General features: G+C 36.5%; 1 protein-coding gene and 1 non-coding gene across 2 annotated transcripts in view; one reads left to right on the top strand and one right to left on the bottom strand.

Annotated features, from left to right (window-relative positions):
* Window positions 1-23590, top strand: part of MTMR8 (myotubularin related protein 8) — a 217267-nt gene that overhangs the window by 85727 nt on the left and 107950 nt on the right. The window contains exons 9-12 of the mRNA XM_028482651.1: window positions 5867-5992; window positions 6854-6903; window positions 9629-9829; window positions 12490-12618. Of these exons, the coding sequence (XP_028338452.1) occupies window positions 5867-5992; window positions 6854-6903; window positions 9629-9829; window positions 12490-12618 (506 nt within the window). The remainder of the gene's footprint in view (window positions 1-5866; window positions 5993-6853; window positions 6904-9628; window positions 9830-12489; window positions 12619-23590) is intronic.
* On the bottom strand, window positions 14538-14641 carry LOC112062575 (U6 spliceosomal RNA). The gene has a single exon (XR_002890799.1). It is a non-coding gene; the product is annotated as a U6 spliceosomal RNA (small nuclear RNA).

Here is a 23590-nt window from a genome sequence, read left to right as displayed (position 1 = left end):
TATTCATGGTGGAAAGAATATTGAAAAAAACCTGGTTTCTAGATTCAGGTCTGCCACTAATTTACTGCGTGCCCTTGGAAAATCTCTTCCCTTCTCTGGGCCTCAGTTTCTCTGTCTGTAAAACAAGGTGGTTCTACTAGAATCTAATGGTATAAGTTTTGGGGGGCCCACTGAACTCTTTGAGAATATGATTGACCCTCTGCCCCTAGAAAAATGTACATATGGCTATACATACAGAAAATAGACCTTAATTTCAGGGGTACACAGACCCCAGATCTCAAGTTAAAAACTCTTAGATAATCTCTCATGGTCCTTCCAGCTCAAATATTCTCATGGTCTTTCCAGCTCAAATACTCTGATGTATTTTTGTGTTGATTCTAAGGTATCAAGTGGAAGTAAGACTGGGTGTAAAATAAATGCAGAGCTTGTGTTTCTATGGGTTTTCAGAGCTCTGAGTATAAAGCAGACTTTTCTGACTTCTTTGTATAGGTCTGTCTCTGAATGCAGTCTAAGTAGGCTTCATCACTCATTTAAGCTGACTCACTTATTTTCTGACTTTCAGAACCCTGGCTTCTGTATCATTTGTTAGGAGATGTTTAAAAAAAAAAACAGAAGAAGAAATTTGGAGTGTACATTTTCTCATTTTGAAGTTTTGTTTATACATTCCTACATGAGAACTTGCTCTTTTCACCACATCCCTATTATTTGGTAGAAGTAAAGAAAAGGAGAGAATCACTCTTCACCTCTCTGCTGTCATTTTTTCAGTTGAAGATAATGAGATTTATAGCTTCTGGCTTAAAAGGTTTTTAGAGAGTGTGTGTATTAACTGTCTTAAATATCCAGCCCTATTGTTTTCCAATTTCCTAGTCCTGTTGCCTACATTTTTCACTGTAATTTATTATTAGTGCTTACTATGTGACCCCCTTGATCATTTCAAGCCCACTGTTCTAGCCATTCTTTACACTGTTCCTTTTTCGCATGCCCTATACCCATACATTTGTATTTCCTTTCTGAAACTGACTTCATTAGACCAAAGAGAGTGAGAATGGAGAAGAGAGATAGATTTGATAGACCGTACAACCTCATAAATATTGGTTGAATTTAAATGAGTGGATGAAAAAGATAGTCTTGTGATTGCACGATTATCCTGTTCTTCCCATCTCCATCAGTACCTATCCAGTATCCCAAGCTTGAAAACTCAGTCAGCCTGAATTCTCTCTCTTCCCCTCCATCTGGCAATTGTATCATCCTGTCAGTTTTCCTCAAAAGCGTTTCTCAAATATCCGTTCTTCCCCACCTCTGCCTTAAGTACTATAATAACTTCCTGACTGGTTTACTTGTCTCCAGTAGTTGCTCCCCCCAGTATGGCCACCAGATTGCTTCTAAAGCCATCTTTCTTGAGCGCATATGATAATGTCACTTTAAACTCAAAATCCTCCAGTGGTTCCCCATTGCCCATAAGACCCTGGTAATTAGTGAGATTCTTGTTGCTCTCAAAAACACTATAGTATCCCTCCCTCTCTCGCTTTGTCTCTCATTATCTTTATTTTATTTATTTTTTTCTCATTACAAAAGTTATACATGTACGTTATCTAAGAAGTAAACATTTCAGAAATATATAACATAAAAAGTAAATATTCCCTGTAGTTTGCCCCACAACACACACTATTAATAGTTTAATGTATGCTGCTAGATCAGCACTATTTGAACTTTCTATGATGATGGAAATGTTCTGGATCTGTACTAATACAATAGCCGCTAGCCACATGTGGCAGTTGTGCATTTGAAATTTGGCTAGTGAGAATGAGGAACTGAATTTTTAATTTTATTTAGTTTTGATCAATTTAAATTTAAATAGCCACTTGTGGCTAGTGTCTACCATATTGGACAGTACAGGTCTAGAATTTTTCAACATATATATAATTACATATATTATTACTAATTTGTAAAAATGAGATTATGTTGTGCATATTTTTCTGCAACTAACTTTTTATACTTAATGTATGGTGAACATTTTCCAGGTCAGTTCAGTCAGTGTGACCTCATTCTTTTCAGTGACTGTATAATATTCCATTAAGTGAATTTATCATGGTCCCTGTTCATGGGCAATTCAGTTATTCACATTTTTCACAAATGCAGATATTGTTGCATCAAATATCCTTGAACATATATATTTATATGTGTGGGCATTCTTAAAAGTGGATTTTCGGTTGAAGAGTATGAATATTTCAGACTTTACTAGATGTGGCCAAATTACCCTTCAAATAGGATGCACCAGTTTCCATTCCCACCAACAATGCCTCTTTCTCCACATGGCCAGCAATGGTTATCATCAATCTTTTTAATCTTTGCTAATTTGATAGGTTATGCATTTTATGTCATATTTTAATTTGCATTTCTTTAATCATTAGTGAAATTGAGCATCTTTCCTGTGCACCAGTGACTTTTCACTCCATTTGGAGTCCTAAGGAAAGAGTATAGTCGCTACTATTAAGCCTCTGATACTTTCTGAGGTATCTGGTTAACTGAGGAGTTTAAAAGGTTGAGAAACTTTTTTCCAGATCTCTCTAACTCTTGTCTTACTCGCAACCTAACTATCCTTCTAGGAATATCATTTCTCTTTTACCTTCTACTACAAAGGTTACTCATTTTTCCACACCCCATGAACCGCACGATCCATGACAGGTTCAATATTCCCCTTGCTCCTTACAAAACTCCTTCCTCCTTTTAGGTCTATTGCAGTTAGCTATACCACTCTGTACCTTTCCTAGTGACTCTTCCTTCTCCATTAAGGACTTTGGAAACTGCTTTAGGTAGGTGGTTTCCTCTCCATCCTGATTCTTCCTCTCAATCCCGGGAGATTTGAATGTCCATGTACAACCTATAAAACACTCTGCACTGATAGTTCTTTGAGCTTTTGTACTCCCGTTCTTACACTCTTACTCCAGCTAACCTGGTTCTTCTATCCCATGGAGACCTCTACACTTTTAACTCCACTTTTTCCACCTTTTCCTACCTTCTTCTGTATCAAGCCAAAACCTAGTGGTATAGCACCTCATCTATTCCACCTTGCCTCTTTATCCTTCCACTCTACCCGCCCTGTTAATCCCATTCATTCTCTACTTTCTCTGCTCTTATGCCCTGGCAACTAAACATTGCCACAAAGAAATAAATCCCATAGGCATGTTACTTGGTATAATTACAGGTTTATGGTCTATAATATTGACTGTAGTCCTATAGTCTTAGGACCACTTAACAGTCATTTTATGTATCCCTGGTTGGTTCCCAGCCCTGTTCCACCAAGCAGATATTCCTAATTTGTATTTTACTTTCAAGCTGGCTACACCACTGTTACTCCCCTCTCTGTAAGCACATATTCAGACATGTCTCCTTCTTTATAGAAAAATAAAGGTAATCTCTCATCTTCCCACTACTATTCTTACCAACTTATTTTTGCTCCTTTCTTGCTATCTCAGAGGAAATGGTGCTTCATCTTCTGTGTAAGACTAATCCCTTTACCTGTATTCTTAATCCCATCCCCTCCATCTTCAAGGAACCTCTTTCCCCTACATTTTCAAACTTTTCATTTCACTGGCTTCATCCCTCAGAAATATGCTCAATACTTTCTTATTCCTAAGAAAAAGAACTTTTCTTGTTCTCTTCTAGTTACTGTTCTCTTTCCTCTTGCTTAGAGCTTTCTTGAAAGTAATTGGCCTTCCCTATTCGCACTTCCTCACCTCCCTTCACTCTTCAGTTCACTGTGATCCAGTTTACATACCATTACTACTGTTCTTGCTGAGGTCACTAATGACCCCTAACTTGTCAATCTCAGGGTCACTCTTTAATATTTATTCTATTTTGACCACTCTGCTGCATTTGACATTGTTATCCCCTTTCTTTGAACCATTTTTGTAGTTCTGGCCTTAATCCCACTGTTACTTCCTGGTTCTCTTTCTACCTTTCAGGCTTCTTTTTCACAAGCTGACTCCTGTAATAGCCCCCTCCCCTTCCTCTACTTTCCCTTTAAACGTTACTACTTTCTAAGGTCTTTCCTTTTCTCACTTTGGTCTCTGCATGGACAGCACCAGCCATACACAGTTTCCACTACCATCTGTATTCATATAGTGGTCAAATCTATACTCTGGCTCAGATTCCTCCTTCTCCTGAACTCCAGACCCACATATGCAGTTGTCCACTGGATGCTCCATTAGATGTCCCTCAACTACCGCAGAATCTCCATGGCCCCAAATGAAATCTTATCTACTCCCAACATCAACTAAAACTTGTTTCTTCTTCTGTGTTCACTGTTCAGGCTAATGGTACTGTAATCCACCTAGTTACTAAGTGACACATTTAAGAGTCATCTTTGACTTTTCCTTCTCCTTCATTCCACATCCATTCTCTTACTATGTCCTGTTAAATCTTCATTCTTAACATCCCTCTTCTCCTTTTCAGCCCCACTGCTACTGCATTAATTCAGATCCTTGTTGCATTTCACAATTTTAGTAACTCTTTGACTGGTCTTCCTAAATCCAAATTTATGTCCTCTATTCTCCTACTGTCACCACAGTGAGTACATCTGATCATGGCACTCCTCTGCTTTTAACACTCCAGTGACTCCCTGTTGCCACCAGATAAAATTCACACTTGTCAGACTGACCCTTGCCCTCCTGGCCAGACCTGTCTCTCCTCACTCCCTCACTCCCAGCCTAGCCTCAATCACCAAGCTAGTTAAGAATTCCTCACCTATGCCTCGCATCCTTGCCTTTGTACATGTTGTCATATTATGCCCCTTGCCTGGAATGTCCTTTCCTCCTGGCCCATCTGACAAATGCCTACTCATCTGACAAGACCCACTTTAGTTGTCTCCTCTTCTTTAGTTATTGTGTGCCTTTGTTGTACCTGGTATTAACTTTTATTGTTTTGGTTATCATTGGTTTGTAGTCATTCATTTAAATATTTGTCTTTTTTTGTGTACCTAGTGCACACAATAGTGCATCTTGTATAGTCACTCAGTAGTTAGTGGCTAGGTGAATAGATGAATGAATGAGTGAATAAATTTCCTTCTCCTTCCTCACCTGAGAAAATCCTACATTTTCTTCAAGGCTTAAGCTTCCTTGGCTCCTACAAAAAGATATAGTTACTACACATTACCCTATAGCAGCAGTTTTTCCACTGCATTGTATTTATTTATTTACCTTTGGTCACCCTGACTAGTTTGCTCATTGAAGTCAGAAACTGAGTCTCATCTTTGTATCTCTAATACTTAGCACATACCTGGCACAGAGGTATACATAATTAAGTGTGAGAATGAGTAAGTGAATGCTCAATATCTACCATTGCCAAAATTGCACAGGTTGAGTAACTGCCCATATTTTTACATAGTCTTGATTGTACAGAAACTGACCTAAGACAGGTAAACCTCTCCATCTTAAGTTGGAAGGATTTATATTAGTAAGGCTAAATGGATAAAGCTTCCAGAGGAAATTATTGTCAGGTCTGGGACTGGAATGGAGAACTGTCCTGTCTGTTTTTGCTCATGAATTCTTCCTCTTGCCCACTTCTCTCTCTGAGAATTGATCCATGTCTTTTTCAGAAGTTTTATGAATGTGGACCTCCTTTTGTTTTTCTTTTTACACTGTATCATGTGTTGATTTTGATTTTCTTTTCCTTATTAGGTAAGCTCACCTTCTGTTACACTCCTTTATTTTCCTTGTCATTCCCATACAGGATGCTAATATTTTGAGAAGAAATTAATGTAGCCCAGTAAGACCAAGTTCTCTGCTGTAGGGATGGTAACCCTATTTATTAACCCGGCATGCTATGAAAAATTGTCTATGCTACTTTTTGCCTCTTGTCTTCACAGGCAGTGAAGGTAGAAAAGACTAATGTCTTAGTCCATTGTTCTGATGGGTGGGACCGCACAGCACAGGTCTGCTCTGTGGCCAGCATCCTCCTAGATCCATTTTATAGGACATTCAAAGGACTCATGGTAAGAGAACAAGTGATTGGATTTTACTTTGCACAAGTGGGAGATTGTGAATAGATCAAAAATAACTCTCAGCGAACTTGTTTTCTACAAGAAAGAGGTCTACAAAAATAGCTCTGTTTTTCAATTTAGCTTCGTTCTACTAAACTAGGCATTTACAGTCTATATACTTTCCATTGCACACTCAACATAGTTTCTTACCCATCAGAAGATAAGTTGGATGTAATAGGCTGATGTAAGGGGTAGGAAAGATTCCAAAAGTTTGCAAAGTTGAATGGATGACTGTTAAATAAGCAGAGTGATGGGCTCATCATCTTCAGCATCAGCTGTCTGGATGTCAGACTCATGATTTTTTTCTGGTGCTGAATCCAAGGTTTCTTAGTTTGTCTTTCTATGAAACAGAACTCACAGTAGGAGTTTATCCTCATTTTTCTTTTGGAAATGCTTTATTTTTTTTAATGGTTGAAAATGTGTTTATATCAAGATTTGTTCTTGGTATAAACTCAAGTACTGCCTTTGGATTCCTGTTTTTTCATAGGTTGAATGTAATATGTTTATCAAGATTGCGTTTAGTTATGCTCAAATGGCTTGTCACACATTATGTAAAAGCCAAAAGAAACGTGACAATGGATACAAATCCAGAATAATTTGTCCTGAGAGCTTTGAAATTTGAAGGCAGCCTGTATAGGCTTTTAAATGAAATCCAAGTTACTTATTTATCATTTGGGAAATTAACTTTATGATTCGTTCAATGCAAATTTGTACAAAATCCACTTCAGCAAAGTGTTTTGATATTTTATAGGTATGGTTAATTAATTTTATGGTTTTCCTAATGCAACGTTTTCTTTTTGTATAAAAATGAAGATCCTGATAGAGAAGGAATGGATATCCATGGGCCACAAGTTCTCCCAAAGGTAAAAATATTACTTTAAAGGTAGAGGCTAAGGAGAATTTATTAGGGTGAGATTTATCAAAAACCCCAATATGTTCTTGTGAAAGAAGGAAGAGTAGGTTGAACATGGCATGAATCTCTTTTCATCAAGAAACACATATTCCAGACACTATGCTAAGGGACTAGGGCTACAGGGGTGACTAGAATATCATATCTGCCTTCAAAGTGAGCAAATTTATATCAAATTGTTAAATATTTCAGGGAAGGACAGACATCACGGGCCACAGAGGAAAAAGTGCTTAACAGTTTCTGAAGAAGACAGGATAGCCGTCCAGGAATAGGCAGTATTTAAAAGTGAATTTTAAGGAATGAATAGGAGTTTGCTAGAGAGAACAGTGGGCATTCAGGCAGAGGGAATAATATCTAAGACAATGTACCTTTTAACCTTGTATAAGAAGAAAAGGCATGTGCGGATTTCTGTTCTTTGGTAAGAGGTGGATGCAAGGACTTACATTTATTTAGTGACCTAATGCTGCTATAAGCCAAACAGCCTCACTGAGACTTTATGTGTGTTATGAGAACAATAACAAATGTTTACCAAACACCTAACAATATGCTGTATACTATATCAGACACTGAGCTGGTGCCAAAGGCACATAAAATGTGAGTTTTACCCTCAAGGAGGTTACTATTCAGGTCTTATTCTCCTGCATCGGTGTGTATCCATTTAATTTCATTTGATTGTCACTCTCTAGCTATTTGGGTCCATCCATTCATTCTTCCTTTGTCAACAAACATTGGGCCAGGCAATATGCCAGGTTTTAAGGAGACTGTATTAGATCAGATATGGTCTGTCCCTTCTTTTATAGAAAATAAAATCAATGATGATAGTATAGTATGATAAGTGCTAAGTCAAAGGTAAACATATATAAGGGAACCTTACCTATTCTGGGCAAAGAAAGCTTCCTAGAACTGATGGCATTTTAGAACGTTAAGAAGATGAGGTTGATTCTATTTTTAGTTTTTGAGAAATCTCCATAATGTTTTCCACAGTGGCTGCACCAATTTACATACCCACCAGCAGTGTAGGACAGTTCCGTTTTCTCCACATGGAGACTACGTGGAAGGACAGGAGGAGAAGGAACTAAGTTTGTGAGTGTCCAAGGCAGAAGTTAGATATTTTTACTTGATAGCCTTGATCTTTTTCATTAACACTGTAGACATCAATGTGAAATGGGTTAGGGTTTAAGAAGATAGCTTAAAATTTGCAAGAGCTGTAAGGGTTAATGGGAAAACTGTGTTAAGGATATTCATAAAGGTTATTTGGGGGCAATTAAGTTCCAGCTGAGTATGGAGACTTATGGTATCAATTTGCATGGTTTTATAATTTTCTCGAGCAGCATTTATCAGTCAAGATGTGGGAGTAGAGAACATAGCTTCTTAGGCTCATCAGTGGTTGGATTTTGAAGGCAAATAATGACCAAAAAAAAGACCAGAAAATTGAAGAAAATGGGGAGAGAATAGTTGATGGGGCAGACCATAGAATATAGTCTGGGTAAGGAAGAAAGGGAAGCTAGTAGGAATCTGGAAAGGTGAGAGGTCCAGAGATGGGTCTGGAGGAGATAAGATGAGCAGCCTTTGGAAATATAATATAAGGTGATCAGAGTAGGATATTGAGATTAAGGTTTCAAAGTGGAGGAAGGACCTTCAGCTAACATCAAGAAACAGCCGTGGATACGAGAGGCTGATGTGAAGTAGAGGTAAAGGTTGGTGAAGATAATTAGATTCGAGTTAGTTAAGGAACCTGCTAAGCCAAGTGTAGGTCATCTGCATCGACTCCAAAGATAAGTACTTATGACTGGAGTCAGATTCTTCAGAAAATGTGGAGAAGTGACCCAAAGATTGTGGAACACAACATTGAGGAAAGTGAACAACAGCATGACTCATAGTGGAAGTGTTTTTAAGAGAGTGAAAGGAGTAGTAGAAAGGAGAAAGCCGATCCCACTTCTGCTCTGTTTTAGGATTATTATACATGGAGAGTGGAATGATGAGCATTCTCCATTTGATTTGGGCCCAAAGAAGAAGTAGTGTCCTTGGTGAGATGAATTTCAATTAAATCAAAAGGTATAACATTCAATGTAAAAGCTAAGGATGTCATGTTTGTTTCTAGTGGAATAGGCTTTCTAATGGATGGTAGAGTTGGGAAAGAGGACATCATGGGAGAGGAAACATTAAACAATTCTGGGATGAGGTTTTTTCATTCATTTAATAAACTTATTAAATACCCTTTTCATGCCAGGCACTGTCCAATAAACAAGATAGATATGGTCCTTGCTCACATGAAGCTAAAGGTAGCTGTTTAAATTAATTAAAATTAAATACAATTGAAAATTCAGTTGCTTAGTCACACTAGCTGCATTTCAAGTGCTTAATAGTTAGTGACTACCATATTGGACAGCACAAATATGGAACATTTTGATCATTACAGAAAGTTCTATTGTAGAGGATGTAAAAGGAAATAGAATAGATGATCAAGGGCTTACAATCTGGATAATAGTGAAGGATGCTGGTGGCTAAGAGGTCCATTGGGATTAATGAACTTTGAGATTCTGGGTGGCATTTTGGCATTAGGCATTTCCTTACCAATGCCAACAGAGACAAAAGGTGACCTTGCTATAGCCTATTCCAAACAGTGTAATCCCTGATGTTAATCATTGTCTTTCTTTACCTTTATTTGCATCTCTCAGGTGTGGCCACCTGGATGGGGACTCTAAAGAAGTATCTCCTATCTTCACACAGTTCCTAGACTGTATCTGGCAATTAATGGAACAATTTCCTTGTGCCTTTGAGTTTAATGAAAATTTCTTGCTGGAAATTCATGACCATGTTTTCTCCTGCCAGTTTGGGAACTTCCTTGGAAACTGCCAGAAGGATCGAGAAGATCTGAGGTGAATTCAGTTTGTGAAAAAACACTGAATAGGGAGAGGGGATCAGTGTAAAAGAAATTTACCCACCACCCTGAATTTGGGATAGCAGTTCACAAAAGGGGAGGAGATGACAACTGTAAAAATAACTTTTGAAGCATAAATCACTCATTGTTTGCATGGAGATTCTTCAAAACCTCAGATTCTTTATCTGTGAAATAGGGATAATACCTACTTTTCAGAGCAATCCTGAGGAACCAGTAAAGCAATGGATGTGCAAGGACTTTGTAAGGAATGAATTACTGTGCAGGTGTGAGTAGTCAGTAGCTACAGTCCTTTATCATTTGTGTCAAAGATCACCAAATGGCAGTTCATAGGCCAAATCTAGCTTAACAGGTATATTTTCTTTAGTCTGTGGAGTATTTTTTAAACTGTGAATAAGTTGTCAACATTTAAATATCACGATATTTCACATAAAAATCCAGTTATTTTAGGATTTTTTCCAAAATCAAAAAGGTGTTGTGCCAAGATATTCTGCAAAGTCAGGAGCTCTGGCAGTACTGGACCTGCATTTTTTTTTTTTTTTTTTTTGCGGTACGTGGGCCTCTCACTGTTGTGGCCTCTCCCGTTGCGGAGCACAGGCTCCGGACGTGCAGGCTCAGTGGCCCTGGCTCACGGGCCCAGCCGCTCCGTGGCATGTGGGATCTTCCCGGATCGGGGCACGAACCCGTGTCCCCTGCATCGGCAGGCGGACTCTCAACCACTGTGCCACTGGGGAAGCCCGGACCTGCATTTTCTAATGGCAGTAATCAGCTAGAGCTGAATAACAGCTGCTCCACTTGAATGAAGCAAACTCACTCTCATTTGCCACAGTTCTCACCACTCTCTATAGTTTATTCTCAGCGCACTTCTAATGTTATCTTCCCAGCTACTATAGGCAGTTGAATTTGCACCAGACTTAAAACTCTAACATCCTCGCAATATATAAAACATAAATAATTTTTGAAGTTGACAAGATAGAGTTTCTGTGAATAGTATTCTCCTTGTTTTAGAGTCAGAGAAAAAGAAATAGAGAGGGAGGTAGCTGTCACACAACCCACTCTTGTTTCATAGCTGTTGGTTGAGTGGCAGCTAGCTCAAGTTCTCAGGCCCCTCTATGATGTGTCCTGGATGAATCGGATGACATCTCTAATTCTTTTTTCTTGTCAACACAGAGATGGATCTTGCTGCTTTAACATTTGTGCTTACTTGGTAGCTTCTATGCACATTTCTATTTCATTTTGCAACTAGACCTTTCTTACCCTCTTCGCAGATGCTTTCAGACACATTCATTCTGTCTCTGACCTGCTTTTCTAGCATTAAAATCTAAGATCTTTTCCATATTCTTTTTTCCGCCCTCTTAAAATGAGGCTAATATATCCTAGACCCATTCCCCACGCAAATCTGAATCTCCATGTAAAAGTACAAAAGTTGAAAATTTTAACATGTTAAAATAGTGATTGCATAAAATAAAAAGAAATATCATTCATCCATAAAAGAGAAGGCATGGACTCTAGAATCAGAGAGACTTGGGTTCAAATTTTGGCTCTGTCACCTACTAGCTATGGGACTTTTTTCAAATTATTTTTTGTCTCACTTTCTCATTATTATTTTGGGGATAAAATATCTCACAGGGTTTTATTATGAAAATTTAATGAGGTATTTTAGGTAGAGTCTGGAACAGTGTTTCACACATAGTACATACTCAACAAATACTAGTTACCTTACCTCTGCAAGATTTTTTTTCTTTTTTCAACCAAAAACAAATGAGAAAGATGGATATACAAGTCCTTTGACCTCATTGAAATGGTCTGAGGATTCTAAAAGTTACAAGACTACAATGTTTAGGTCCTACAACCCATACCGCTTCTCTTTGTTGTCCTCCTTGAGCTTTCTTTGACACTGTGTGAGTAAATGAACTTCCCATGCATGGTTACGCAGCAGTTCTCATTGGGACAATGGATCCCATGTTTTTTGCTATGTTAACTAAGTAGCTCCCCAAGGACTCAACTAAGGTATAAGAAGAGTCAGTCTTGCAATATAAATATCACAGTATGTGCTGCTCACCTAGATAACTCACAACTATTTGCTAATATAAATTGCTAATTCTCTTTCACTGTCTTATACCTTCTGAGAGGAGGAGAAGCTGGCTTGAAATAAAATAAAATATAGAAAAGCCAGAAATTCACCCTCTAGTCTTTCTGTTAACTTACCAGATTTTTAAAAACAATTCTAGATTTTTTAAAGCTGGAAAGGTCCTTAGTTCATAGAATCTGAGATTTAGAAGAGACCTTAAAGGTCATATTTTACAAATGAGGAAATAGGCCCAGAAAGAGCTAGGGACATTCCTCAGATTACATAGCTACTCCATGGCAGAGACTATACTCAGCATCTGTTGCTCTTCAATGTGGAACTCTTTCTAACCTCTAATTCATTTTAAAATAGGTAAGTTGAAGCCCAGATTATTTGTTACTCCATCAGTGTTCATTACCACTTATTTTCACTTTGCTTCTATCGTATCCTATCCCTCTGTCTTAAATTAGGTTAATTGTTAATAAAATTTGGATGATTATCAAGTTCAACAGGACTTGATTTTACTTGCTTGCTGCTTTTAATTTTTTGGCTTGTTTTTTTTTTTCTGACAGAATCTATGAGAAAACCCATTCCGTGTGGCCTTTCTTGGTTCAGAGGAAACCAGACTTCAGGAACCCTCTCTATAAAGGCTTCACTGTATATGGGGTACTCAATCCTAGTACTGTGCCCTACAACATTCAGTAAGTTCCTAAGCTGTCCCATCCTTTTTTACAGCAAGCCCAGGGCCTCAGCTGCTTTGCCTCTCCTTTTATAGCTGACATCATCTCCATAAGCCTGTCTATGGAGTAGGATACTCTCTCCCCAGATCACCCATTCCTTGCTGCCTCTGAAAACAAGACCACACTCCCTTTGGTTGTTGTTACTTGCTGAGGGAAATAAACAAGAAACAATAGTTGATTTGTAGTAATACAACCTGTCAAGATGTAGGTTGTTTCATTCCTTTGAGTCTTTCCTTGTATATTCCTCTTCTTTCCCATCCTTTTCCCCAACAAAGAGAAGGAAAAACAGAGAAGAGAATGTGCTGGTATTGTTTGCTCTACTTTCCCCCAAAAGTGTAAAGTATAGGGTGCCATGCTCACTGACCACAACTCAATGAGTACAAGACAGAACTGAATGCATTTATTAAGTCTAACGATTTATTTTGTATATTCATTAGGATTTTATATATGTAAGATCATGTCATTTCTGAATAGAGATTGTTTTACTTATTCCTTTCCAATTTGGATGCCTTTTATTTTCTTGCCTAATGCCCTGTTTAGAACTTACAGTGTTGAATAGAAGTAGTGAAAGCAGGCATCCTTGTACTGTTCTTGATCTTAGGGGGAAACCTTTTGGTGTTTCTCCATTGAGTATGTTATAGTTTTGTTTTGTTTTGTTTTACAAGTGACCTTTATCACATTTAGGACATTCCTGTCTGTTCCTAGTTTGTTGAGTGCTTTTGTGATGAAAGGGTGTTAGATTATATCAAATGTTTTTTTCTGAATCATGTTGAGATGCAGATGACTGTGTGTTATTTTCTCCTTAATTTTATTTATTTTTTATTTATTTTTTTGTTTCCTTTTTGTTTGGCCATGCCACACAGCTTGCAGGATCTCAGTTCCCTGAGGTTGAATCCGGGCCACAGTAGTGAAAGCCCAGAATCCTAACCACTAGGCCACCAGGGAACTCCCTCTCCTTAATTTTATTAATATGGTGTATAACATTGATTGATTTTCAGATGTTGAACCACCCATGCTTTCCTAGGGTAAATCCCACTTGGCCATGGTGTATAATCCTCTTAATATGCTGCTGCATTCAGTTGGCTACTATATTGTTGAGGATTTTTGCATCTATATTCATAAAGCATATTAATCTACAGTTTTGTTTTTTTGTGATGTCCTGGTCTGGCTTTGGTATCAGGGTAACGGTGACCTCATAGAATGAGCTGGGAGTGTTCCGTTCTCTTCAATATTTGGAATAGTTTGAGAAGGATTGTTGTTAATTCTTTAAATGTTTAGTAGAATTCACCAGTGAAGCCATCTGGTCCTGGATTTTTCTTTGTTGGGAATTTTTTGATTACTGAATCAGTGTCTTTACTTGTTATAGGCCTGTTCAAAGGTTTTATTCCACCTTGAGTCATTTTTGGTAGTTTGTGTGTTTCTAGAAATTTGTCCATTTCATCTGTCTAATTTGTTGGCATGCAATTGTTTAGGATATTCTCTCATTTTTCTTTATTTCTGTAAGTTCAGTAGTAACATCCCTAATTTAATTTATGATTTTAGTAATTTGAGACTTTTATCTTTTTTCTTTTATTTTTTGAGGCCAAAATACTTTCCTTTAATATCCAAAGCATCCTGTACGTAAACTGGATAATACATATTAAATGATAAATTTCTATGACATTTAGGGGTTTTGGGGGCATTTTCTCCCACTTTATTGAGATATAATTGACATATAACATGGTGTAAGTTTAAGGTGTACAATGTGGTGATCTGATACATGTAAATATTGTGAAATGCTTATCACAATAAGATCAGTTAGCACATCCTCTACCTCATACAATTACCATTTTGCTGTTGCTATTGTTATGGTGAGAAAACTAAAGCTCTACACTCATAGAAAAAATATGGAACAATTCACAAATTTGCATGTTATTCTTTCACACGTGCCATGCTAATCCCTGTATCATTCCAATTATATTATATGTGCTGCTAAAGTGAGCACTCTCATTGTTTTTAATCAGTTTAGCTTAAAGTTTTGTTGAATTTATTGATCTTTTCAAAGAAGCGATTTTAGTTTTGTTGATTTTCTCTATTTTTTAATAATCTTTATTTATTTTATCTCTGTTCTAATCCTTATTATTTCTTTCCTTATGCTGACTTTGGGTTTAATTTGCTCTTCTTTTTTAGTTTCATAAGGTGTAAAGTGATTTACTTGAGATCTTTCTTCTTTATTAATGAATGCATTTACAGCTATAAACTTCCTTCTTAGCAGTTCTTTCTCTGTATCCTATAAGTTTTGGTATATTGTGTTTTTGTTTATACCCATCCCAAAGTATTTTTAAATTTGAATTTCAGATAAACAAAAAATAATTTGCTTAAAAAGCTTGGAAGATATGTCCCTTTAATGCATTTAAAGACAGTTCTAAAATGTGTACAGAAATGGATTTGAAAGTTACAGTTAAAAGTTAAAAGTAAGAAATGGTGAATTGGGGCATTCAAGGCACAGCTTCTCTCATCTCCCTTGGTGTCATCTTCACCCAGGTGAGACCGCCTGGACATCACTTTTCCCATGCAGGTTCCAGGAAGCAGTCAGTTAAATCACTTTATTCCTTAAAGGTCTATGGAATAGATTTGAAGGAAGGGAATATGTAGGTTGAAGGGAATGTGTGTGTTTAATTTGTTAGTAGGTGATGCCAGATTAGCCTTAGTTGTTTCTTCTTGAGCCTGACCCTCTTGTGGGGGTCACCTGCTCCTCTCTCTCTCAGCAGGCAGAGCTTGACTTCCCAGCCCAACCCCTCTACCTACTTCTTTCAGGAGACAGCCCTGCCCTTTTCCCCTGACCCGTTTCATCAACAATTTAGGGTTCTGACCAGTGCTGTGATGAGCTATATTGGAGCCTATTGCAATGGGCCTGTATCCGTGCTTCCCCTCTCCCAGTACCCTGTTCTCTATATCTATGTGTTTGTCTTGTTTTGTTTTGTTTGTTCATTTTTCTTTTTATTCCACATATGGGTGAAATCGTACAGTATTTGTCTTTCTCCATCTGACTTATTTCACTTAACATAAAACCCTTAATATCCATCCATGTTGTCACTAATGGCAAGATTCTGGCTTTTTATGGCTGAGTAGTATTGCATTGTGTATTTTGTATGTGTGTGTTTGTGTGTGTGTACACATATATGACATCATTTTTATCCATTCATCCATCAGTGAGCACTTGGGTTGTTTCCATACCTAGGCTATTGTAAATAAATAGGGGTTGTGTGCTATTGTAAATAAAGCTGCAACAAATTTGTGTCTTTTCAAATGATTATTTTCACATTCTTCAGATGAATACCCAGAAGTGGAATAGCTGGATAGTATGATATTTCTGTTCTTAACTTTTTGAGGCATCTCCATACTTCTTTCCATAGTGGCTGCATCAAGTTACATTCCAATTAGCAGTGCACAAGGACTCCCTTTTCTCCACATCCTTTCCAACACTTGTTGTTTCTTGCCTTTTTGATACTAGCCATTCTGATGAGCATGAGGTGATACGTTGTGGTTTTGATTTGCATTTCCCTAATAATTAGTGATGTTGAACATCTTTTCATGTGCCTGTTGGCCATCTGTATGTCTTCTTTGGAAAAATGTCTCTTCAGATCCTCTGCCCATTTTTTAATCATATTGTTTATTTTGTTGTTGTTGAGTTGTATGAGTTCTTTATATATTTTGGATATTAACCCCATATCAGATATATGATTTGCAAATAACTTTTCCCATTTGGTACATTGTCCTTTCATTTTGCTGATGGTTTCCTTTACTGTACAGAAGCTTTTTAGTTTGATGTAGTCCCATTTGTTTGTTTTTTGCTTTTGTCTTTCTTGCCTGAAGAAAATATATAGAAAGATATTGCTAAGACCAGTATCAAAGAGTGTACTGCTGGGCTTCCCTGGTGGCGCAGTGGTTGAGTGTCTACCTGCTGATGCAGGGGACACGGGTTCATGCCCCGGTCCGGGAAGATCCCACATGCCGCGGAGCGGCTGGGCCCGTGAGCCAGGGCCGCTGAGCCTGCGCGTCCGGAGCCTGTGCTCTGCAACAGGAGAGGCCACAACAGTGAGAGGCCCACGTACCGAAAAAAAAAAAAAGAGTGTACTGCTTATGTTTTCTTCTCGGGGGTTTTATGGTTTCAGGTCTTATATTCAAGGATTTAATCCATTTTGATTTGATTTTTGTGCCTGGTATGAGATAGTGGTCTAGTTTCATTTTTCTTTGTATGTGGATTGTCCAGTTTTCCTAACACCATTTATTGAAGAGACTACCTTTCTCCATTGTACATTCTTTGCTATTTTATCATAAATTAATTGTCCATATATGCATGAGTTTATTTCTTTGCTGTCATTTCTGTTTCATTGGTCTGTGTGTCTTTTTACTGCCAATGTTATGCTGTTTTGATACTGCAGCTTTGTGGTATACTTTGAAATCAGGGAGGATGATACCTCCACTTTGTTCTTTTTCCTCAGGATTTATTTTGCTACTCAGGGTTTTTTAAGGATCCACATAAATTTTAAGATGTTTTGTTCTATTTCTGTGAAAAATGTCATCGGGGTTTTGATAGGGATTTCATTGAATCAGTAGATTGCTTTACGTAATATGGACATTTTAACAATGTTAATTCTTCTAAGCCACAACCACGGAATATCTTTCCATTTCTTTGTGTCTTGTTCAGTTTCTTTCAACAGTATCTAACAGATTTTACTGTACTGGTCATTCACCTCCTTGGTTAAATTTATTCCTAGGTATTCTTTTTGCTGTGACTGTAAGTGGGATTATTTTATTTTTAATTTCTCTTTCTGCTAGTTTGTTGTTAGTGTGTAGAAACTCAACAGATTTTGCATATGGATTTTGTACCCTGCAACTTTATTCATTTACTATTTCTAATAGTTTTTTGGTAGAGTTGTTAGGGTTTTTCTATCTATAAAATTATGTCATCCACAAATAGTTACAGTTTTACTTCTTCTTTTCCAATTTTGATGCCTTTTATTTCTTTTTCTTTTGTAATTTTTCTGGCTAGGACTTCTTATTTTGAATAAGACTGGCAAGAGTGGGCATCCTTGTCTTTTTCCTGATCTTAGAGGTATAGCTTTCAGTTTTTCATTGTTGAGTATGTTTTTAGCTATGGGCTTGTTATGTATGGCTTTTATTATGTTTAGGTACATTTATTTTATACCCATTTTATTGAGAGTTTTTGTCATAAATAGGTGTTGAATCTTGTCAAATGCTTTTTCTGCATCTATTGAGATGATCATATGATTTTTACCCTTCATTTTGTTGATGTGGTATATCACATTGACGGATTTGTGAATGTTGAACCATCCTTGCATGCCTGGAATAAATCCCACTTGATCATGTTGTATCCTTTTAATGTATTGCTGTATATGCATTGTTAATATTTTGTTGACAATTTTTGCATCTATGTTCATTAGAAATACTGACCTATACAATTCTTTTTTTGCATTGCCCTTGTCTGGTTTTGATATCAGGTAGTATTGAGCTCATAAAATGAGTTAGCAAGCACTCCCTCCTCTTCAATATTTTGGAAGAGTTTGAGAAGGGTAGGCATTAAATCAATTTTAAATGTTTGGTAGAATTTACCTGTGAAGGCATCTGGTTCTCGATGTTTTTTTCTTGGGGGGAGGTTTTTGATTACTGCTTCAGTCTCTTTACTAGTGATCCATCTATTCAGATTTTCCATTTCTTCATGATTCAGTCTTGGAAGGTCCATTTTTTAGGTTGTCTAATTTATTGCCATATAGCTGTTCGTAGTATTCTCTTATAATCATTTGTATTTCTGTGGTATCCATTGTAATTTCTTTTATTTCTGATTTTAGTTAGCTGAGCCTTCTCTTTTTTTTTCTTTATGAGTTAAGCTAAATGTTGGTCAATTTTCTTTATCTTTTCAAAGAACCAGCTCCTAGTTTCATTTATCTTTTCTGTTGTCTGTTTAATCTCTATTTCTCTTATTTCCACTCTGATCTTTATTATTTCCTTCCTTCTACTGGTATGTCGTGTTTTCATTTTCATTGTCTTCAGGTATTTTTTGATTTTTCCTTTAATTTCTTCATTGACCCCAGAGTTGTTTAGTAGCATGTTTTTCAGTCTCCACCTATTTGTGATTTTTTTCCAGCTTATTTCTTATAGTTGACTTCTAATTATATATTCCACTGTGATCAGAAAAGAGGCTTTATATGATTTCAGGCTTCTGAAATTTATTGAGACTTTTTTGTGTCCTAGCATATGATCTATCATTGAGAATGTTCCATGTGCACTTGAGAAGAATGTGTATTGTGCTGTATTTTTAAGGAATGTTCAATACAAATCTATCAGATCTACCTGGTCTAATGTTTCCTTCAAGGCCACTGTTTCCTTGAAGACTTTCTGACTGGATGATCTGTCCATTGATGTAAGTGGGGTGTTAACATCTGCTACAATTATTATGTTGCTGTCAATGTACCCCTTTAATTCTGTTAATAATTCCTTTATATATTTTGGTGCTCCTTAATATGGTACATATATATTAATAATTTTTATATCTTCATGATGAATTGTACCGTTTATCATTTTATAATGTTCATCCTTTTCTCTTGTTACATTTTTTTTGGCATAGTCTGTCTGATATGGTATGGCTACACTGCTTTTTTTTTTGGCTGCCATTTCCTTCATTTTGAGCCTATGTTTGTCTTTAGAGCTGAGGTGAGTCTCCTGGAAGCAGCATGTAGTTGGGTCTTGTTTTTTAATTTGTCCAGCCACTCTGTGTCTTTTGATTGCTAAATTCAACTGATTTTCATTTAGGGTGATTATTGCTATCAAGGACTTAGTAATGCCATATACACTTTTGTTTATGGTTGATATATATCTCTATTGTTTCTTTTTCTTTGTGCTTCTGTCTGCTATTTTAGTTTGGTAGTTTTCTATGATGTTTTTCTCAGTTACCTCTTTCGTGTTTCGTGCTCTGCTCTAGATTTGTGTTTTTGGTTACTATAAGGTTTACACAAAGTGTCTCTTAAATAAAGTAGTTTTTTTCTTCTGATAACATCTTATCTTCATTTTTCTATACAGGTTCCATCCTTTTCCTCTTCCCTTTTTATATTTCTGTTGTCTCAAATTATACCTTTTTAAGTTGTGAGTTTGTTACTAAGTTGAAGTAGCTATAGTCAGTTTTGCTTCTTTTTCCATTTAACTTTTATGTTATAATTAAGTTTTAAACAATCTATTCTAATATACAGTTGTAATTTTCTGATTCTATTTACCACCTTATTCAACATTTTCCATACCTTTGCCTTTTACTTTCTGGTAGAAGAGTTCCTTTTAACATTTCTTGTAAGGCAAGTCTAGTGCTGATGAACTTCCACAGCTTTTGTTCTCTGGGGAAAACCTTCATTTCTCTTTCATAACTGAATGATAACTTTACTGGATAGAGTATTATTGGGTTACAGTTTTTAATCTTTCAGTATTTTTATAATAGCATCCCATTCCCTCCTGGCCTGTAGAGTTTCTGCTAAGAAATCTGCTGATAGCCTAATGTAGGTTCCTTTGTAGGTTACCATCTATTTTTCCTTGGGTGCCTTTGAAATTTTTTCTTTGTCATTAACTTTTGACAGTTTTAATATAATATTTCTTGGAGAAGGTCTTTTTTCACCAAGGTAATTAGGTGTTCTCTTGGCTTCATGGACATATATATCTAGTTCCTTACCCAGGTTTGGAAAGTTCTCAGCTATTACTTCTTCAAATGAACTCTCTACTCCCTTTCCTTCTCTTATCCTTCTGGGATACACATTACCCTAATGATGACCTGCCTAAAAGAGGTGGATAGCTCTCATGCAATTTCTTCATTGTTTAAGATCTCATTTGTCTTTCCTCTTCTACTTATGTCATTTCTAGATTCCTATCTTCAAGCTCAATAATTTTCTCTTCCATATGGTCAACTCTGTTTTCCAATGGTTTCTATTGCATTCTTCATCTCGTTTATTGTGGTCTTTAGTTCTAGAATTACTGTTTGGTTCTCTTCTGGAGTTTTAATCTGCTTGGTAAATTATTCCTTCTGTTACTTAATTTTATTCCTGAGCTCATTGAACTGCCTTTTTGAGTTTTCTTATAGCTTATTGAGTTTCTTCATGAGAGATATTTTGAATTTTCAATCAGATCACTGTATTCCATGACATTTTTTTTCACTGAGGTATAGTTGATGCACAATATTATATAAGTTTCAGGTATACAACATGGTGATACAATTGTTTAAGGTTATATTCCATTTATAGTTATTATAAAATACTGGCCATATGCTGTATAATATATTCTTGTAGCTTACATATTTTATACATAGTAGTTGATACCTTTTTGTTCCCTAACCCTAATTTTCCACACCCATCTTCCCTCTCTCCACCTGTAACCACTAGTTTCTTCTCTATAACTGTGAGTCAGTTTCTTTTGGTTATGTTCACTAGTCTGTTTTATTTTTTTAGATCCCTCATGTACGTGATAGCATACAGTATTTGTCTTTCTCTGTATAACTTATTTCACATAGCCTAATACCCTCCAAGTCCATCCATGTTATCGCAGATGGCAACATTTCATTTTTTTTTGTCACACACACACACAATGTATTTTATTTTTACAAGAGATAAATAAACTGACACCAACCATTATAAATGGATGACCACAACAAAATCAATGATTGCAATTACCAAACATGTAACACACTCATACTATGTCATAATATTGACATTCAGTCCAGTAATCTTCCACTGTAACAGCCCCTTTACTTTGCAGTGAAAATTGATTTGTATATTTTTTGCCTCTGAGTCCTTGTGGGATTTTTTTTTTTTTTTTTTTTTTTTTTTTTATCCATTTTCCATTAGAGTTCTGAAAATGCTTATTCATTCAGTTCAGCAGTATAGTCAGTTACCAGAAACCTGTACTTGTCAGAGTCCCTTCCATGAATTCCTTGAAGATGAAACCCTTTTATAGGAACATTTTTGCAAAAGCATAAGAATACACCCAGAACTGTCTATAAATGACAAAAGACTTAAAAATGACCATGGTTAAAGATTTGATGAAAGTTCATAATAATGCAATTGACAAGGAAATTTAGTTATTTCTGACATATACATTTTAAAGTAATAACTAGAATTATGACTTATAACATTATACCAGAACATATAAGATTTTTAGAAATTTCATATAATGTCTGAAACACTTATATTAACATATTTCCATACAAATAAGCCAAAGAAAGTATAGTATTAGTTGTCTTTTTTGTTTCTTTGTTTGTTCTTTTATATTGCAGGTTCTTATTACTCATCAATTTTATACACATCAGTGTATACATGTCAATCCCAATCGCCCAATCGCCCACCATCCCCACCCCACCGTGGTTTTCCCCCCTTGGTGTCCATACTTTTGTTCTCTACATCTGTGTCTCAACTTCTGCCCTGCAAACTGGTTCATCTCTACCATTTTTCTAGGTTCCACATACATGCATTAATATACGATATTTGTATTTCTCTTTCTGACATACTTCACTCTGTATGACAGTCTCTAGGTCCATCCACATCACAACAAATGACTCAGTTTTGTTCCTTTTTATGGCTGAGTAATAGTTCATTGTATATATGTAACACAACTTCTTTATCCATTTGTCTGTCGATGGGCATTTAGGTTGTTTCCATGACCTGGCTATTTTAAATAGTGCTGCAAGGAACATTGGGGTGCATGTGTCTTTTTGAATTATGGTTTTCTCTGGGTATATACCTAGTAGTGGGATTGTTGGATCATATGGTAATTCTATTTTTAGTTTTTTAAGGAACCTCCATACTGTTCTCCATAGTGGCTGTATCAATTTACATTCCCACCAACAGTGCAAGTGGGTTCCTTTTCTCCACACCCTCTCCAGCATTTCTTTGTAGATTTTCTGATGATGCCCATTCTAACTGGTGTGAGGTGATATCTCATTGTTGTTTTGATTTGCATTTCTCTAATAATTAGTGATGTTGAGCAGCTTTTCATGTGCTTCTTGATCATCTATATGTCTTCTTTGGAGAAATGTTTATTTAGGTCTTCGGCCCATTTTTGGTTTGGGTTGTTTGTTTCTTTAATACTGAGCTGCATGAGCTGTTTATATATTTTAGAGATTAATCCTTTGTCCGTTGCTTCGTTTGAAAATATTTTCTCCCATTCTGAGGGTTGTCTTTTCGTCTTGTTTATGGTTTCCTTTGCTGTGCAAAAGCTTTGAAGTTTCATTAGGTCCCATTTGTTTATTTTTGTTTTTATTTCCATTACTCTAGGAGGTGGATCAAAGAAGATCTTGCTGTGATTTATGTCAAAGAGTGTTCTTCCTATGTTTTCCTCTAAGAGTTTTATAGTGTCCGGTCTTACATTTAGATCTCGAATCCATTTTGAGTTTATTTTTGTGTATGGTGTTAGGGAGTGTTCTAATTTCATTCTTTTACATGTAGCTTTCCAGTTTTCCCAGCACCACTTATTGAAGAGACTGTATTTTCTCCTTTGTATATCTTTGCCTCCTTTGTCATCAATTAGGTGACCTTGTGTGCATGGGTTTATCTCTGGGCTTTCTATCTTGTTCCATTGATCTATGTCTCTGTTTTTGTGCCAGTACCATATTGTCTTGATTACTGTATCTTTATAGTATAGTCTGAAGTCAGGGAGTCTGATTCCTCCAGCTCCATTGTTTTTCCCTCAAGACTGCTTTGGATATTCGGGGTCTTTGGTGTCTCCATACAAATTTTAAGATTTTTTTTCTAGTTCTGTAAAAAATGCCATTTGTAATTGGATAGGGATTGCATTGAATCTGTAGATTGCTTTGGGTAGTAGAGTCATTTTCACAATATTGATATTTCCAACCCAAGAACATGGTATATCTCTCCATCTGTTGGTATCACCTTTAATTTCTTTC

The sequence above is a fragment of the Physeter macrocephalus genome, chromosome 21, assembly GCF_002837175.3.
Source record: "Physeter macrocephalus isolate SW-GA chromosome 21, ASM283717v5, whole genome shotgun sequence".
Classification (NCBI taxonomy): Eukaryota; Metazoa; Chordata; class Mammalia; order Artiodactyla; family Physeteridae; genus Physeter; species Physeter macrocephalus.
Note: the sequence above shows the minus strand (reverse complement) of the source record. Positions and strands in the feature narration are given on the sequence as shown.